The 20,586-nt window shown below is 22.8% G+C and overlaps 2 protein-coding genes and 1 non-coding gene across 3 annotated transcripts; 2 read left to right on the top strand and 1 right to left on the bottom strand.

Moving 5' to 3' along the window:
• The first annotated feature begins 6,915 nt into the window (after positions 1–6,915).
• LOC134830503 (rhythmically expressed gene 5 protein) lies at positions 6,916–13,670 on the top strand. Its single transcript, XM_063844008.1, has 3 exons — positions 6,916–7,330; positions 10,758–10,938; positions 12,682–13,670. The coding sequence occupies exons 1-3, from the start codon at positions 7,214–7,216 to the stop codon at positions 13,245–13,247; spliced, it is 864 nt and encodes a 287-aa protein (XP_063700078.1). The 5' UTR covers positions 6,916–7,213; the 3' UTR covers positions 13,248–13,670.
• Positions 13,671–18,614: 4,944 nt separating this feature from the next.
• LOC134831120 (uncharacterized) lies at positions 18,615–20,194 on the bottom strand. The gene is made up of 3 exons (XM_063844775.1): positions 19,965–20,194; positions 19,833–19,906; positions 18,615–19,493 (listed from the first exon to the last, which is right to left on the bottom strand). The coding sequence occupies exons 1-3, from the start codon at positions 20,041–20,043 to the stop codon at positions 19,257–19,259; spliced, it is 390 nt and encodes a 129-aa protein (XP_063700845.1). The 5' UTR covers positions 20,044–20,194; the 3' UTR covers positions 18,615–19,256.
• On the top strand, positions 19,609–19,680 carry Trnaf-gaa (transfer RNA phenylalanine (anticodon GAA)). Its single transcript has one exon. It is a non-coding gene; the product is annotated as a tRNA-Phe (tRNA).
• Positions 20,195–20,586: the final 392 nt, after the last annotated feature.

Below are 20,586 nucleotides of genomic sequence, written 5' to 3' on the forward strand. Positions count from 1 at the left end.
TCCGCTTCACCTTAAACAACAAAAAAAAGCAAATATTAAAACTTAATTTACACGAATCCGTACGAATTATCAAATAAATTGTCTTCAATTGATTGCCTGACACAAAAAAAAATAATAAATAATCGCAAGAATTGAGCAACAACAAAAGAACCCGTTAATAACTCTAAAAATAACTTTAAATAAAAATACAAAAGATAAAGACATCAAATCAACTCTACTAAAAAAAAATATGAATAAATGAAGAACCATTCTTTTCATTTTTCCGCTCTAACATTCATCGTCGTTAAATTTCCGTTTCCGACATGCAACTTCGTGATCTCGGGTCAAAAAAATATCTTAATTGAAGGGAGTGGCTGATCGACGTTGTTCATCCAAAATTAGTAGCGATCGTTAAAAAAAGCGACAATGTTGACTTCAATAAATCATCGAACGTGCCGCCAAGTCGTCGAAATCATCTCCGGTCCGTTTTATTGATCAGACAGAATTTTTTTTCTCTTCTTTACGACTACTGGAATGATTATTCGGAGCAACTAGCAATAAAAACTTTTCACACCTTAGAATTCGGCAAAAAAAAAAAATGATGATGATGTTGATGATTGGGCGTGGATTAAAAAGAAGCAAAGAATTAAAATATTCTTAAGAACAGCAATAAAAATTACCTTAATTGGCGATAATCATGCAATAAAATGTGAGTCTGCAGATTTTTTTTTCTTTCTCTCGATAAACTTGAAGAACGACCCGGATTTCTTAAAATAAAATTTTTTCACGAGAAAAGGTTGTAAAAAATTATTTTTAGGTGCTAGGTGAGTGATTAATAAATACTTTTTTTTATTACTATCAATAACAAATAAATATCTTAAGCTTTGGAGTCTTTGTTCTTGACGATGGAAAATTTGCCGAAAGTGTGAAGAATTTGTTGGTTTTTGTCGTTTAAAATTTGGATGTCGACTGTGTAATTGCCGAAGGGCGATAAATGTCGTGGGAGGAGTTGCATAATGTCATTTCCGTCAAAGTCGTGAACTTCTATTAATTCGTTTTTCTGAAAAAAAAAATAATTTTAAAAAATTAATTAAAAAAGAAATTTAAAATAAAAATTTAAATTAAAATTATTTAATTTATTAAAATTTAATTTAATTATTTTTAATTACCTAATTAATTATATTAAAAATTTTAATTTTTATTTAAAAAAAAAATATTTAAATTATTATTTTTTTAAGAATTTGATTTTTAAATTTGATTAAATTTTTTTAGAAAAAAAAATTAAAAATTAATTTAAATTAATAGATCTGAAATTAATTAAAATTAATATACATTTAATTAAAATTTTTATTGAAAAATATTTTTTTTTGAATTTGATGTTACGTCAAGAATTTTTTTATTGAAATTTATTTAATTTTAATTCAATTAATTTTTTTTTTTTAATAATTTATAGAGTTGTTTGTCCAAATTTTATTCATTTTGTGAGTTGTTCATCCAAATTTTGTACATTTTCTAAAATATTCATTCAAATTTTGTTCATTTTTTGAGTTTTTCATCTCAATTTTGTTCATTTTCTGAAATTTTTCTTTAATTTTTGTTCATTTTTTGAGTTTTTCATCCAAATTTTAATCATTTTCTGAAATTTTCATCCAAATTTTGTTCATTTACTAAAATTTTCATCCAAATTTTGTTCATTTTGTGAGTTGTTCATCCAAATTTTGTTCATTTTCTGACATATTCATTCAAATTTTGTTCATTTTGAAATTTTTTGATGAATTTTTATTTATTTTTTTTTTAAATATTTTTAAAATCAAATTCTATCAAAAAAATTCATATTCTTCCATTTTCTTACTTCATCAAATCCCATTCCAATTCTTTCTTTTCTAAACAAAACCTGCGTAATCATGACCTAACTCACTGAAATCCCATCCTAACCGGTAAACATCACTCACTTACATCATTTTTCTCCAATCACAAAGCTCCATATGGAAAAAAATTGAACAAAAAAATTGTCGATCATGCAATAAGCAAACAACGATGATGAGTCAATATACGAATGATGAGGTGTTCAAACAGAGGCGGCAATGTTCTTGAATTAAATTTTAATTTATACAAATTTACACGTAAAAGCGTCGTTACATGCTTATTTATGGTAAAATCCGTTCAAATATTTTCATGACGTCACGAACGAAGTTCTAACTTATTTTTAGCCGTTTACTGCATTTTATTGCGGTTTCTCAGTAACTCGCAGACATCTCTTCTGAATTAATTTGCATTTCAAATGAGTTTCATCAGACATCAAAAAAATAAACAACAGCGATATATGGAAATCTGCGTTATTTAGATCAGAAATCTCTTGTTTTTAATATTAAATAATTATTAATTTTGTAAATCGTTTGTTGTTGTCGATTTCTTCACCCCGCTCGAAATAAAAAAAAAACAATGAAACGGTGAGATAATGTTTGTTTGCGAAAAATCATGTAAAAAAATTGAATAGCGGTAACAATAAAAGGCAGTAGAGGTGAGCAATTGCAATAAAATTATGGGAAAATTGTGGAATTCCCGTGAATTTGCTAGAATCGTCAGAAGCTGGTTCAAAATTAATCGTTTAAAGAAGATTATTTGACTTCGCTTATCAATTAAATATACACGGCAAGTTCTCGTTAGGAATTAAGGAAATTATATTTTTCTAAGAATGCATTCAATATTTTAGTATAGATTTATTGATTTTTCATGGAATTATTTAGAAAAATGAATTTGTTTTATTAATTTTATGTAGATTATGAGATTTTTCTGAAGAGGTGTGGGATTTTTTTGTTTTAATTTGCAATTTTAATTATTTTTAATTTATTTAATTTAAAGAAAATAATTGAAAATTCTAATTTTTTTTTTAAATTTTTATAAATTAAATATTTTTTTTTTATTTAAAATTTTTATAAAAAGAAAAAAAGGCTTAAAATTGAAAAAAATAAAATATGATAAATTTAAACGAAAATTGGTAATTTTTCTCTAATAAATATTTTTCATTAAAATAATTTTTGGCAGAATTTTTATTTAATTATTTTTTTGTAATAATTAATTATTAATTTTAAAAAAATCTAATTTGTATTAAATTTTTATCTTTTATTTTTCTTAAATAATTTTATTTGGTCAAAAATTATAATTTTTTAATAAAAAAAAGTCAACTTAAATTTTAATTAATTTTTTTTAAAATTTTAATTTTATTTTAAATTATATTTAATTCAAAAATTAAATTGTTTAATTAAAAATAAATATTTTAAATTTTAAAATAATATTTTTTATTTTTTCATTATTAAAATTTTAATTAATAATAAATTTTTTTAATTAATATTTTAATTATTTTAATTTTTAAAATTTTTAATTTAATATTTTAATAAAATAATTAATTAGATAATTAAAATAAAAAAAATAATTAATTATTATTTTAAAATTTTAATAAAATATTTTTTTAAATTAAACAATTTTAAAAAAAATAATTATTTAATTAAATAATAATTGATAAAAAATAAATTTTAATTAAAATTTTAATCAATTAATAATTAATTAAAATTTAGCTTAAAAAAATTTTAAAGAAATAATTAAATTTAAATTTTTTGTCAACAATCAAAAGATTTATTTAAAAAAATTATTATTCAAAAAAATAATTTAAAGGATTTTTTACTTTTAAATTTTAACCTACGACCCAAAATTTTTTTTATTAAATTTTTAAAAGCTTAAAATAGAAAAATTAATCATTCAATAGGATAGACAAAAAATAAAAAAATTCCCTCTAGAATCACATTATTTATAGAAATTCCTGACATCATCCAATTATTCCGAGTTTTTTGTCTCGTACAACTGAAACTCGTATCCAAATAAAAAAAAAATAATAATTTTAATGATCAAGACTGGCAGGACATAAAAAAGCGATAATTGTGGTGAGTTCAACGTTTTTCTTGTATTTTTTTTTAAACTCGCCTTAAGCAGATAAACAAAGTTGTTTACCAAAACAACAACAACAGAAAAAAAATTCTACGACGTGTTGTGAAAACAAAAACCCGCAAAAATTGACATTCTTTTGCATATCAATAAAAATGCCAAATTTTATGATTATTGATTGGCGTGCACTGATTTACCAAGAAATTCTTGGCGCTTAAAAAATAAAACAAAAAATTTTTTTTCGGAGCAACCAAGGTGTGTTTTTATTATTAAATAATCTTGTAAAATAAATAATGCTGAAGAAAAAATAGAAAAAATTCCACAAAATTTATAAACAACATTTGTTTATGGGATTAACGTCACTAAAAAAATCAACACGAAAAAAAAAATCAAAACAAAAAATGTTCGGAGTAGCGAATGATAAAAAAATTAACATATTTTTAAATTATTTTTTTTAATTTTTGGTTTTACGTCGTATTTTCGGTAGACTTGTTCTAATGAGAGAGAGAAGTGATGAGAAAACAGACAACGAACCCGGTTTTTTAACGATTTGTTTTATTTTTTTGGACTTTGGTAAAAAAAGATAAAATGCAGTGTGTTGCATGGAATGAATTTTTATTGACGCAGCTGCGTAAATATTTTATGAGATCATTTTTGGTTGGTTTTGTCGTAAAATGCATATTTGAGTTTGGATGTCATTGGGAGTTCGGTGACATGGAGACGCCCGGTTTTTAATTATTTTAAAAAAATAATTCAGGTAATTTTTATTTAAATAAAATAATTTTATTTATTTTTCTTAATAATTTTTTTCAAATTTTTAAATTTATTATGAATTTATTTTTATAATCAAAAATTTAATTAATTTTAATAATAATAGAAATAAAATTTTTTTTAAAAAAAAACAATAATTTTATTAATATTTTATTTATATTTTATTTATATTTAAAAATTGCAAAAATTTAAAAAAAATAAATATTTTTTCAATTAAAATTATTTTTTTAATTTTGAATAATTTGATTTTTTTTCGTAAATAATTTTATTTAATTAATTTAATTTAATTTTTTAATAGAAAAATATTTTTTCCGAATTATTAAATTAATTATAAATTTATTTTTAAAATAATAAATTTATGTAAATTAACTTTAATATATTCAACAAAATTTCATTCAAAAATTTATATAAAAAATTAAAAAATAAAAAAAATAAATTTAAAAAAAAAATTAAATATTAATATTTAATATTTTTTTTTATTAAAATTTTAATTAATTTTTGTAAATTATATTAATTTTATTTTAAAAAAATTAATAAAAAAATTTGATTTTATAAAAATATTCATAAATTTAATTAACTTAAACTTTGATATATAAATTTTTCAAAGTAAAGATCAAATTAAAAAATAAATTTAAAAAAAAAATTAAAAAAATTTTTTTTTAGAAAATATTAAAATTAAATTTAAAAAAACAATTAATTAACAAATAATAATTAAATTTAAAACAAAAGCAATTAATTTATAAAATTAAATAAAAAATTAATTAAAAAAATTTTTTTCAATAATTTAAAAAATTTTTTTTTTCGTTCAGCTTAAATAATTAAATTTCGAAAAAAAAATTAAAACAAAAAACTTTTTTTTCTAATTTGTTGACATGCAATTGACATGTCACGCAAGATTACCATCACTCATGTACTTTTTTTTTACCTGCAACTCCATCAGTTACTCCATCGAACATTGTTGCACTTTTTATGCGTGCGAACTGCAAACAAAAACAAAAATACTTCTCGCATGAATCACTTTCTAGTTCAATTGGAGTTCAACTCAAACATTTTTCTGCATATCCGATTATTTCACAAATTTTTTTTTAACAAAATGAACATTTCACTCGCGTAGATGAGATATTTTCGCTGTTTCTATAGAAAAATTTATAAAAACATTAAAATAAATTTAATCTCAAGTGTAAATCATCTTGCTACTTACTTGATCCGATATTGATTAAAAAACCGGCTAGTATTGACCTGAAAAACTTTTATTGTTGTCATGTCAGTCTGGCAGCTCATCTTCGCACTTTGCACAGGCAGAGCGCAATCACTTTTGTGTCAACAACAATAAATTTAATTTATGATAAATTTCAAACAATTCAAGGATTACAATAAAATTCAATTTATTTATTTATTTTTTCGATAATAGTTAAAAATAAACATTATTATTAATTACTTTGCACGAAACTAATCTCAAAATAAACATAAAAGGTTGTCCGTAAATAATTTTATTTACAATTGAGATGTTTTTTTCTGTGAAATTTATGTTTAGAACTTTAGTCAATGACGACTGCTTAAATGACGTTTTAACGTTAGTGCGTCGATTTTTTATCGATACGCGTTAAAATGGACCTTGAAGATGAGAAAAACAATTTTTTATTAAATAAATAATTATTATTTAATTAGTTATTAATTTTTTATTAATAAAAAAAAAAAAAAAAATTAGCCCTTAAATTTTTTTCTAATTTTTTTTTCATAATTAAATAATAAAATTTTAATAAAAAAAAATTAAATAAAAAATTACTCACTGGTAAACATGTCATCATAACACCTAAAATTCTTTTTTTTTTAACAAATTACTCGTCTGTCAATTATTTTTTGCTTTACCATTAATTGTACCCATCTCCCTCGATATTCGTCATCGGAGTTTACGGATCCTCCGTCGCACGTAAAAAACGAACAAAAACTCACATAAATTATCAACTTTTTTTTTTCTTTGCAGAAACGAAGAACGAAGCTGGAGATCGTCGTACTACAAAATTTCTACAACGGGCGTCAAATAGTCGCTTTTTATGACGTATTTGTTCATTTTGTGTATTTTTCGTCTTCATTCGCTCATCATCACACGAGTGTGGCAACCAACGAAACAACTCGAACAACCTAGCACTGTTACTTCATTATATAAAATCGCTGAGTGAACAGGCAAAACACTCATTTACTGTTCAACCGTTGACGAGATCACGTCGAAGCTAAAAAAAAAGTGAAATTATTAAAATTTTTATAACAAATTTATGAGATAAAAAAAATATTATTGAAGAAAAAAAATATTATAATAAACATAATTTAAAAAAAAAAAAAATTTAATGGTGAAAACAACAATTTTACCCTGAATTGCATAAATTGTTAATAAACTTGAATAAAACTTGAAAAGAAAAAAATACAAGTTGCATTTGTGACAAAATAAATAATAATAACAAATAAAGTAACAATAATAATAATATATATAAAAAATAAGGAAATAATACAAAATAAACATATAAACATGACAAAACAAAGCATAGTAATGTGTTTCGGTGCAGCTTTTGTACTGCTATCAATTGTTCACGAGTCAACCGGCTCAGCGATTCCGATGTGGGAATACTTAAGCAGAGATGAAAAAGTAAGTTTATTTATTTAAAATATTATTTTATTGAAAAATTATTTTTTTAAAGATAATATTGATGATTAATTTTAATTTTAAATCATATATAATACAACATATATTTTTTATTTAATTTTATATATGTTAAAAAAAATGTTTGAAAATCACGAATTGTTAGGGATTAATGCTACGTGACTTATTAAACATATTTAAAAATATATGTTTATGATGATCATATATATTTTTTTTAAATAACAATTGAACGTTTGTTATATAATTATATAATTATAAAAAAATATTACTTTTATTGTTATTAAAATTAATTAATAAAATAAATAAAATAAATTATTTTATTAAATAAATTAAATTTTAAAAAATAAAAACTTATTTTAAAATAAATAAAATAATTATTTAAAATTAAATTAATTAATTAAAAAAAAATATATTTGAATAATAAAATAAAAATAATGAATAATATACATATATTTTTTTAAAATTATAATTAATGAAATTTTTTTAATAATATTTTATTAAAAATAAAAAATATTATTAAAAAAAAAAATAATTTCAATAATATAAAAAAATTAAAATGTTTAAATATTTACGAAATAAAATAATAAAAATATAGAATAACATTTTTTACAAAAATTATAATTTATGAAACTAATTTTTTTATTTTTTTTAAATATTTTATTAAAAATCAATAAAAATTATTATTAATAGAAAAAAATTTATTTAATTTATTTTAAAAAAATTAGGACAAAATAAAAAAAATAATAAATTACGATTAAATAAGTTTAAAAAAAACTGAAAATAAATAAATAAATAGAAGTCATAAATTTTAATTTATAATTTTTTATTATTTTTTTTTTATTTAAAAATCATTAAATAATCATTGAAATATTAATAAAAAATATTATTAAAAAATAATAAATTTATATAAATAAACAAATATATTATTAAAAATTCATATTTATTCAATAAAAAAATAATTTATTGCTCAAACTCATATAAATTTATTATAAACTAAAACATATATATAAATATTATATAATCTTCCTCGATTCGACTCGACTTGAAGAAAAAATGTTATACACAAACAAATTTAAAAAAAGCAACGCAAATAATCTTGTTTAACCGATATTTGTTTTAATTATTATTATTATTACAAATAATTTTTTTTCAATGTTTGCTTTATTAAACAAATATGCGAGACGTGATACTTTTTTGTAGTAATTATTATTTTTTTTATCATTACTGAACCAGTGCCATGCTTTATACATAATTACTTTATATATAATATAACATTACATTATATATATTTTTATAAAGTATATAATATTGTCATCATTGAGTGTGACAAAAACACGATGATTTTTAACTTAACACATGCAATGACAAGGTGAAAGTAGGCGCGCTTGTTTATTTTAAAACTTGCCTTACTCGTACAGAAAAAATATATAATTTGTTCAGTTTTAATGAGTCATGTGCGTAATTTTAATGTTTTGATTAAAATATTGGATGCGGAAAGTCCAAACACTTCAGGAATTTAATTATTTTTTTTTTATTTTGAACTTTATTTTGCCCTCGAATAATTTCTCTTTGAATAGAGTTAAAATTTTTTATCGAGCTATGTGAAAGTGCATGCGAATTATTATCTCACGTTTATTTCGACGTCATATGTTGATATACCTTCAATTGTACACAACAAAAAGAAAAAAAAGCAAAACAATAAAAATTATTATTTAAAAAAAAATTTCTTATGTAAGAGGTTGCCGCACTTTCGTTCATTCATCCAAACATAAAAATATTTCGTGTTGGGCCTCCCATCGGCAAAAAAAAAATAAATAAGCAAAATACCGCTCATTCTTGACTTTTACCAAAGAAACGCACGTGCTAACAAAAAAATTTGAATTTTTTATAAAAAAAAATCTAAATCCGTGTTTAAATGTGTTATTATTCATATCTATATATATTTATTAATATTATCATTAGCGCGGTTTCTTTGGAGTGTCATGTCTGTCGTTCGTTCGTTCATTATTCTAGTTCCTGTTTCGCTTTGTGCGATTCTTTGACCCTATAGGGTACCTACGTGATTTTAACGGATTTGATTCACGTCAGAACAGTATTTCTTAGTTAAAGTGCTAAAGGCCAGAAACTGGCAAGGTCAACTTTGTATCGTCTTCTTTAAAAGTATTTATCAACGGTAATGTTTCTTTTCTTGTCTCTTCTTCTGTATTTTTTTTTATCACATTTATAATAATTTTTATTTAATTTGTTATTTTTGTATGTTTTTTTCGTTTGTCTGAAATTAAAAAATTTTAAAAAAAATTTTAAAAATAAAAAATAAATATTTATAAATAATAATTTTTATAAATAAATTTTTAAAAATTTATTTGGTACAAAAAAATAAAAAAAAATGTTTTTTTTAATTATAAAATTATTTTAAACTAAATAAAAAAATTAATAAAAAAATATTTTAAAAATTAAAAATTATAATTAAAAAAAATAAGGAAAAATTTATTAAAATAAAATTTTGGTAATTTCATAATTTTTAAAAATGTATCTAACAAAATTAGCTTATAATAAAATTAAAAAATATTTTTTTTATAATAATATTAAATTAAATAAAAAAATATTTAAAATTTTAATTATTAATTATTAAAATTATTAAAAATTAAAATTATTTTATACTAACTAAAAAAATTAGAAATAAACTAAATAAAATAAAATAAAAAAAAATTCATAAAAATAAATGAAAAAATATTATTAATTAATTTTTTTAAAATTTAAAATATTTTTTAAATTAACTAAATAAAAAAATATTAAAAATACACTAAAATATTTTTTTATATAAAAAATAAAAAAAATCTCAATTTAAATGTATTCTTTAACTTGACATATAAAAAGTAGTAAAGCAGCTTAGAAAATATTTTTTTTTTATTAAAGAATTTTTTTTATCAAAAATTATGCATACAAAATTTGAGCCGGATCTGTTTTTACTTTTCAAACAGGTGTATTAGAAAAAATTTACTAAAAAAAACTAAAAAAAATAATTAATTAAAAAACAGAAAAAACGCTTCGTTATCATCTTTTTTTTTGAGTCGCAATTAATTTTATTTCACGCGACGAGTCGGTGCCCTACATTTTTTTTTTATTTATTTATTTTTGATTACCAATTCCTCTTTTTTTTATAATCAATATTCAACCAACGTTCAAAAAAATAAAATAAAACAAAAATTATTACAAAAAATTCAAAGAAAATAATTTTTTGGTTTCGCAAGAGATTGATGAACTGAATCTTTAAACGGTTTTTGTCAATTATTATTTTACGTGAATGAAGCAACGAACTCGAGTTACTTAAGTAATTCAATTCAATTTTTATTTATTAACAATTTAAAACAATTTTTTCTGATAATTTATTGTTTTTTGTCGTTTTTTTCAGATGTCTCATTTATATTCGATGTTTGCAAAGCAAGTTCAACAGTACTGCAAGGCGATACAAGATGTGCACAAGCCTCAGTGCAAACGTGATTTATTGATGTATGGCTTAAGTAAATTGCAGGCAATGAATGACGGGCATCTTGATACGATGGATCCTTATCAACGAGGTGCCAATGATATAAGTAAGTGTTTTTGTCTGAACTTTTGAACTTTGTATGAGATAATTGAGTGATGAGAGATAAGGAATTATGAGATGAGAAATGGAATGTGAAAGTTACTCGGGTTAGAAATCGCTTCTATTTAATTATTTTTAAAGGTTTTAAAAAAATATTTAATTTTTATTTAAAAAAAATTGGCCCAGTGCACAGTTAAAATGTTCTTTTCCATCTAAATTAAAAATTTTGCTCAATATGTGTTTCAAACTTGAGCCCAATGCATATTTTAAAATATCGGACTATTAAACATTTTGAATTTTATTCAATTAATGTTTTTAAATTTTATCCCAATGCACATTTTTGAAGTTTTTTTTTAACTTACAACTTGATTAAAATATTTTTTTTATTAATTTTCTTTAATATTTCGACTTGAAAGTTTAAGTTTGATTTTTATTCGTTAAAGTTTTTACCCAGATTAACATTTTAAATTTCATCCCAATGCATATTTTGATTTTTCATATTTTTTTAAAATTAATTTATATTGAAAATTTTCATCCCAGTTAACATTTTATGAAGCTTTTTGTATAAATTTGAAAAAAAAAATTATTTTACCTAAATTTTTTGACCCAATGCACATTTTTAATGTTCACCCCAATGCGAATTTTTAAAATTTCTTCTCAATGAATATTTAAAATTTTTGACCCTATGCAATCTTTTGATATGATATTTGCTGTCAAATTTAAATTTTAAACTTTCATTCAAATGCAAATTTTTTTCTAAAAATATATTTAAAAATTTCAACCCAATGCAATTTTTTAAAAAATTTTATCCCAATGCACATATAAAATTTTCAACCCTATGCGAATTTTTATTTTTTAATTTCAATTTAAATTTAAAATTTTTAACCTAATGCAAATTTAATGAATTTTTTTCCCAATGCACATTTGAAAATTTTGACCCAATGCACATTTTAAAAATTTTAAATAAATATTAACCTCAAAATTTACTCAAAATCGATCAATTCATAAAAAAACCCATCTCCAAACAAGATGATCATGAGAGAAAGACCGCGTTTATTGCCATGATAATGATACTACAAAAAATTATTTATATAAACACTTCCTGTTACAACAACAACAACAACTACTGTACTTGCTATCTCAACTACTGGTTGATAGATTACGATTATTTATTTATAATTACTGAACTCGTCTCTCAATTGAAAAAAAAATTTAAATATTTTTCGAGAGATGATCAAGCGGAAGCCCGATAACTTCAATAATAATTATTGTTACAGAAGAGAAGTGATAAAACTAGATAAATAAAATTCTGAACCCGCGTGACTCGTGATGCGCTTTTAATCGTTTTGTTGCGCGATCTCGAAGAAAAAACCCGGCAATTAATTTAAATTAATTAAAGAGAAGCATTACACAACAAATGGCGCAGAGTCACGCTTCATTTAAGATTTATTTTTTTTGTGTTGAAGATCGATCGTTACGTGGCGAAATGATTGTTTCGCTCGAGTGTCATTGAAGATGCGCGACGACGACGACGCCTCTGCACGTAACTTTTGTGTGTTAAGTCGATTCATCTCGAAGAGAAAACTTTTGTTACGATCGCGCACGGAAGGAAATCAGGAAGTAACCTTCCTTGTCGAAGTTATTGTAAGCGATAAATTAAACTTACTTGAGTACTTGACCGAATGAGATTCCTTGAGTGAGATTAAACTAACAAAAAATTAACATTTCCTTGAATTTTTTCTCTTTGCAGTTTGGGACTCGATGATGAGCGGACATCCAATGACGAGTAACAAGAAACAAACTACCACAGAAGCTCCCATCAATTATCCCACGGGAAATTACATTCACAATCCCTTGTTCGACGAACCTCTTACTACCAACAAAAAACCCGCGTCTTCCGATTCTTACGCTCTTGACATGGATTTATCGTATGCCGATGAAGAGCCTCACACGCAAAATCGTCTCCCAGCCCCGACAAATGTCGAACTTCAATATCTCCAACCGCCTCCAATGAACTCCCATTCGAGTTACTTGTCAGGCCCGATGGTTGTTCGCGTTCATCCCGACGGAACGCCCGTCGTCGAAGACAAATACAAACCTTTGCCCATCGATGATGATCGCGATGAAATGACAATCGGTCGAGCTCGTCTCCCGAGCATGGAAGAACTCTCAAAACAACAAAAACCACAATTCGCGCAACGTTATGCCATCTTACCGCCCCCAAATCGCATCCAACCCCCCGTTAACCCCTTGAAACAAAATTACGGATATCGGTTTGCGTCGCATCATCAACGCCGATCACTCAATTCACACTAAAGTGATGACGAGAAGATTTAAAAAGAAAAAAAAATCATCAAAAACTCATACTACGTTTAGAGAACTATGTGTAAGCTATTTAGCCAAATCTGTAATAGACTGTAAGTAATAAGTTATAACACTTTAATCAAGTGTCTCGCCATGAATTCCGACACAGGGCTCGGAATTTTTGACAAAAATGCTTTTTTTCACATTATTTATTGAAATAAAATTGTTAAAAAAAATAGATTAAGATTTAAATTTAAGCATTAAGTATCTGTTCAATTGTCTTTTATATTTTATTTTTCAAAATATATTTGAAAAGATAAAGGATCGGGTACGAAATTTGATTGGAATATTTCCAAAAAACTAAAAAATTATTCAAAATTAAAAATTATTTTTAGTAAAGTACAAAAAAAATACATTTTTAAGATTTTTTGACTGTTGATGATTTTTTTTTAACATTTTTTTTATTATTTAAAAATTTATATTTTTTTTAATAAATAAATTTTTATTTTTTTTTTTAATTTAATTAAATTAATTAATTAATTAAAATTTTAATTTAATTAAATTAATTTTTTTTTAATTAATTAATTAATTAAATTTTAAAAAATTATAAAAATTAATTAATTAAATTAAATTTAAAAAATTTATAAAAATTAATTAATTTAATTAAATTTAAAAAATTAATAAATTTAAATTTTAATTAAATAAAAAATTTATTTAATTTTTCAAAAAAATTGTAAATGTTTCAATTAAAAAATAATGATTGTGATTATGTTATGTATTTATATAAAATAAAAAATAAATAAATAATTTGTATTATAAATAAAATATAAAAAAAATAATTTTTAAGGACAGAAAAATCAAACTTAGGCCATAAAAAATATTTTATTATTTTTTTGTAAATAAATAATTAAAAAGTAATTATTAATAAAAATGAATGAAAAAATAAAAACAATAAAATTTGCATTTTCTTTCACGAAACGCAAAGAATTCGCGGAATCTATCCGATAAAAATCGCTATCATCGTAATTAAAGTCTATACTTCACGTTTTCTAGGTAAGTGTTAATTCAAATAGTTTGTAGTAGGGAAATACCGGTTCACACAAATAATCGAATACAAAAAACTCATCATCAGAAAAATATTCGGTCACGTCAACAACACACATGGTCTTCAAAAAATTTAATAACAGTGAGATATAACAATAAGAACAAATTATAGTGTCTTGGATGTCTTGTCGTTCATTAGCAAAACAAAACAAAATAACAACAACAACAAAAAAAGACATGGTAAAAATATTTGCAATAGGATGTAAATTCCATTCTCTTAAAATGTTATAAAGTTATTTTTAGCATCAAATAAATAACGTTTGAAGTTTTATTGCTTATTTTTGCCCGTTTTCTTTGAATTTTTATTTATATATTCTTTCTTTTTTTTCTTCTGCTTCATTCGAGCAGCGTGCTCTCTTCGGTGTTATTATTATTAATATGTTTCGTTAGGTATGTCGTGAAATTTTTTAAAAATTAATTTGACATTTTTAAATTTAATATTATTAGTTAAATTAATTTTTAATTTATTTTTTTAATTATTTTTAAAATATTTTATTAATTTTTTAATTTTAAATTAATTATTTAATTTATTTATTTTTTTTAATTTTTAATTTTAAAATTATAATTAAAAATTAAATAATTTTAAAAAATTAATTTATTATTTAAATTAATTTATTAATTAATTTTAATAAAAAATTTTTTATTAATAATTAAATTAATTAATAAATAATTTTTTTAATTTATCATAATTTTAAATATATTTTTTTTAATTTTATATAATTATTTTGAATTATATTTCAAAACTTAAAAAATTTAACATTAGTAAAATAAATCTATTAGTTTAGAAAAATTAAAATTTATTATAAAAATTATTTTCAAAATTTAATATTTAAAAAATTAGATAAAAAAATTAATTTTAAATAATAATAATTTAATTAAAAAAAAAATAATTTAAATAAAATTTTGATCAATAATAATTTAAATTAATTAATAAAAATAAATTAATAATTAATTAATAAATTAATATTTAATTATTAATTTTTATTTTATTTTTTTTTTTAAATTTAAAGTTCTTGATATAAAAAAAATATTAAAAAAATGAAATTTAAAACTTTTTTGTGACATACCTAACACACCTTATCAAACACATGCAAAAACTAAAAGATTTGAACAATTTAATGGGATTTTTTTCTGTGTTCATTTTCTACAGGAATTTAAATTATGGTCCAAATGCCCAAAATAAAAGTGAGAAGGAGGTTACCACTGACGTCAAACACTATCCCGGATATGATTTTTTTTTCAAATTATTTGTTTTGTTGCATTTTTACTAATTCCCTTTTAAGACGTCAACGTAATTCGATATGATGGAAAGAATTTAAATTCATCTCATGTAATAAAAGAGATAAATTCCTCCTACGAAAATCCTCGTCCATGACCTTCCTTATAACAAAAACATTGACATGACCTTCACTTGTTTTCTCATAAAAAAAAAAAAAAAAATAATAATCTGCTAAAGTATTACACAAAGTTGTTTATCTCTTCTTCAGATTGTTTTGATTTAATTTTTTTCTTCTTTAAAAAAATTTCCAACTCATGGAATAAAAATACAATAATAATAAACAATTAGCACGTAAGATAAACAATTCTTTGTTTTTTTCTCCTTTTTAATTTTTTTTTCGGTCTTTTAATTAACATTAAGAAGAGGAATTTGTTAATCTCGCTCTAATGATGACGACTTCGTTCGGCGATGATGACACAATTTGGCTAGAAGCTAAAGTTCTCGTGATTCTTTTGTAATTACATTCTCATTGGATATCAATCAACGGAATAAAAAAAAAATTATGGAATGTTTGAAAGAACACAAAAAATCTAAAATATTTTCAGAGAAATACCAAGAATCCATTACCTATCTCAAAAAAAATTATTACAGTACATGAAAAAGTACGTAAAGGTCGAAAGTCACGTCATAATTATTTGAAATATTTTTTTCTTTTACGGCAATTCGCAGTGTCATGATGTAAATTAACGGTCAATCAACCTATGACTCCTCTTCTGGTTGATGGGAAAATCAGGAAGACGTTCAAGTTTTTTTTTTGTGCAAAATTTGTCACTAACTGTTTAATGACAAAATATAAAATTTAAAAAAAAATCTGCGCCATTCATTCAAGAATTGACAAATTTAAGAGAACATGAATATTCATGTGTTGTTATTTTTGTCTCCACGTTTTTTTTAATACCTTTTCATTAATAATACAGTAGAAGGGTACAGAGAAGAAATATTGTGAAAAGTTAAAGTTTCGTGAATTAAGAATTTTTTTCAAATGGAGTCTTAAAAGATTCAAAAGTCTCAGTTTAGCTAAAGATTCATTGGAAGAAAAAATTTTTTTATACGAAATTCAGTTTTGACCTTGTCGACTAATGCAACTTTATAAGAAGAGCTCCTTTGTCCTCATATGAGGTTCAGTTTTTGATGAGAACAAGGCTTTTATTTGGAAAAAGGCAATTGCAATTCTGCAAAGCAATTGGGACTATTTTTCATTTACGTTGTTTCTACTTGATGGTTGAAGGAAGAATGAAATTAAATTTGATATTTTGAGAAAAAACTGTTAAACTCAGATTCCTATGATTAATTTTCTTTCGCCGTTAGTTGATCGTTAAACACGTAACAGTTTTGACCTTGTTGACTAATGCAACTTTATAAGAAAAGCTCCTCCTTTTTGAAAAGTTTGACCTTGAAATGACCTTGAATAATGCAACTTTATAAGAAGGATCCTTAAACTTGCATTCAGCTGTAAAAAAATTGAAGAATAAAATTTTAAAACTTACCTCAAAAAAATCTTCCTTTGCGAAACTTCAATTTCCTACAATAAAGAATAACTACAACACATAAAAAAAAACAAAAACAAGAATTTTCAATATTTTTTAAGTATAAATTCACGTTATAATTTGTCTGGTTGGCGCCACAACCCGGATCATAATGTTTTGTACACGCAATTTCATTTTGATTTTATTTTTTTTTATAAATTTTATAATATTATTAATAACATAATAAATAGCAAAGAATCAAACGAGAGATGTAACGAAAAGGAGTGTCACCAGATTGTGACTTAAGATTAAAATTTATTTTTTACTATGATTTTACGTTTTGTCATTCTTGGCGAAAAATAAAATAATAAATGATAAGAAATCCGATACTACAAAGTATTAAACGTGCTAGATAAGCAGGAATTTTTTTTCGACGCGGCGCCCACCCACAGATTTTATTTTTATTATTTTTTTTTTGAATATATGTTAATATATTATTTATATTGAAAAAAAAATCAAAAAAATAAAATTGATGATACTTGCCTCGTGTTTTTATGATTGTCCTGATATACCCGAGCCAATATGGAATAAAACAAATATCTTTATATATATTATGATTATTATTTAATTTCACCTAGAAATAAATTTATTTCTTGTTTCCAAAACGACTTACTCGTAAATTTGAGTTTTATTTATTATTGAAACAAAAAAAATGTTAAATAAAGACGTTCTGACGACAAATCGACGGGATCGATTGATCGTCGATCGCACATCGAGTTCTCAAAAATGGAGATGTGCTTTAAAAAATTGCTTTTAACAGTGATGATTTATGTGTAAATGTTATATATAAACTTTATTATTATTACTTTTTGTCATATTATTATTTAAATTGTCTCTTAAAAGTGCTGTTGTGTATAAATAACCTTGCACAAGAATATTTTTTCGAAGGTGTAACAATAGGATCAAGTGCATTGTTTTTTTTCTCGTACTTTATATAAGATTGGATCACGTTCAAGTTCAATCACATCACAATTAACGAATCGAGAGACAACCCACGTAGAGGGCGCTTTAATAGACTAACCTCAAAAATAGCAGATTTAAAACATTACAAAAAAACTTGTCTCCCAAAAAACTTGTAAAAAATTTAACATTTATATTTTTTTTAAATTGAGCTATTATTTCATAAGTATTTAGTTATATTTCATTGATTATAGTTTTTTTTATATAGACGACGATAACGATGGGTTTGGAATCGTCCAAAAGTTATAGGCTTCCAAAATTTAACATGATATATAGATCAGCTCAGCTAAAATGAGCCTCAAGCGACCGATTAGTATTTTGAATACTTACACATATTATATATATGTTTATGTTTAACCGTTCAAGTTTAAAAAGTTATTAAATATATATATTTACAAAAAAAAATAACTTTTTAAACTTTTATTATGGTTTTATGATATATTTTGTTATAAAAAAAGTAAAAAAAGGCAACAACCAATTAAGATACTGATACACAAAATATATAAAATTTGTACAAAAATTATAATTAATTTTAAAAATAATAATTAAACATCAAAAAATTCGCATTTCGAGTCTCGTTTCTCTTTCTCATCAACTATAGACTATATTAATGTGACAAAATTGTGTTAAAAAGTGTATAAAAGCATCATTCAATTTTCTAAAACTAAAAAAATTTTACAATTTCGCATGACACTTAAATATGTAAAATTATATTTTTAATATTATTTTTAACATTATAACACCAAATATGTCGAATGTGTACGAAAAAGTGTAAATATTTGTATATTTTGTATAATTAAGTAGTAAAAATGTATAGGAAATAGTTTTTTTTGTGTGATATATTATTATTGTTATTGTGTTTAGTGTCGTGTGATTTGTGTGCCGTACTTGTATCGAGTAGGCTTGTCTTTTTTTTTAGTTTAACGACAAATTATGTAAACAATTATATCATTTAATATTTAATATAAGGTACTTATTTTTTTTTCTTATCAAAAATAGCATAAAATATAGATTCGTAAAAAAATGGATTTTAAGAAAATATAGCGACATCTGGCGTCTATTCTAGTAAAAACGATCATAATGATTAAAGAAAGTCAAGAAGGAAGGCATAGAACTAACACGATACACAAAGCAAGATTCATTTACATGCCCTCAATGTATTTTTGAGTTGGCTTGAATTTGGGAATTTGTTTGGTTTACGTGGTGTTGATGTTGTTGCAAGGCATTGGAATATTGTGCGGGATTTGCCTCGATTTTCTTCTTTAAAATCTCGAACGTTTGACTCATCGATCGGAGTTGGTAGCGTAACGAATGGGTCATCTCACGTTGTAGTTGCTGCACTTCCTTGAGATCTTTGCGCAAGTTTTCGTAGTCGTGTTTGACTTCGGTCTAAAATTTTTAAAGAAAGAACTGATAAGGCTTCTTCTTCGTTTTTTGTGTCAATATCGATTATCAGTAGAGGAAAAAAAGTTCAGTAGCGGATGGAATCGAATAAAAAATACATGCCGAAGTAGCTCAGGGGGAGAGCAGTGCACTGAAGATGCAAAGGTCACCGGTTCGAGACCGGTCTTTGGCAAAAGAAACTTTTTTAAAAAAGATTTTTTTTTGCCAAAGACTGAAAAGTTGGATTTTTGTTGTCAAAATCGTCTTTTTTCATTCCAAATGCATTTTTAGTCAAATTTGTGAGCTGAAAAAAGAATTTTATAGAATATTTGAAGAAAACCTTACCACAGATTCAAGTAATTCCATCACAGTTGCTTGTTCTTCTAAATCCTCCGGCAACGTTCGTTCAACTTGAATCACTAAAAATAATAAAATTATAAACACAAAAATCGCAAAAACATGAATTTTACGCCTTACATTTTTGTGACAAATTCGAAATCTGCATATTTGCCGATTCAACGGACTTTTCCATCTCATCTAAAGCATTTGTGATCATTTTCGACAAGTACACTTAAAACTTTGCAACTTAAATCACTGAAAATCCGACACCAAAGCGAGTAAATGTGATAAAATATAATTTTTCTCAATTTTCGTTCGAATGGAGAAAAGTTCAGTAATTTTGTTGTTTACGTTACTTGTGTCTTGCTCCCCGCGCAAATAACAGCCGGTTTTGACATTTGTTACTTGCTCACTGGATATGTGATACTCGACGGATCAAAAGGGGTAAGATTGATTATTATTTAAATTAAAATTAAAATTTAAAAATTAAAATTAATAAATTAAAAAAATTAATAAATTAAAAAAATTAATAAATTAAAAAAAAATTAATTAAAATTTAAATTAAAATTAATAAATTAAAATTAAATTAAAATTAATTAAATTATTATTAATAAATTAAAATTAAAAATATAAAATTAAAAAACTAAAATTAATAAATTAAAAAAATTAAAAACTTAATTTAATTAAAAAAATTAATAAATTATTAATAATATTAAAATTAATAAATTAAAAAAAAATTAAAATTAAAATAAATTAAAAT

The sequence above is a fragment of the Culicoides brevitarsis genome, chromosome 2, assembly GCF_036172545.1.
Source record: "Culicoides brevitarsis isolate CSIRO-B50_1 chromosome 2, AGI_CSIRO_Cbre_v1, whole genome shotgun sequence".
In the NCBI taxonomy this organism is placed as follows: domain Eukaryota; kingdom Metazoa; phylum Arthropoda; class Insecta; order Diptera; family Ceratopogonidae; genus Culicoides; species Culicoides brevitarsis.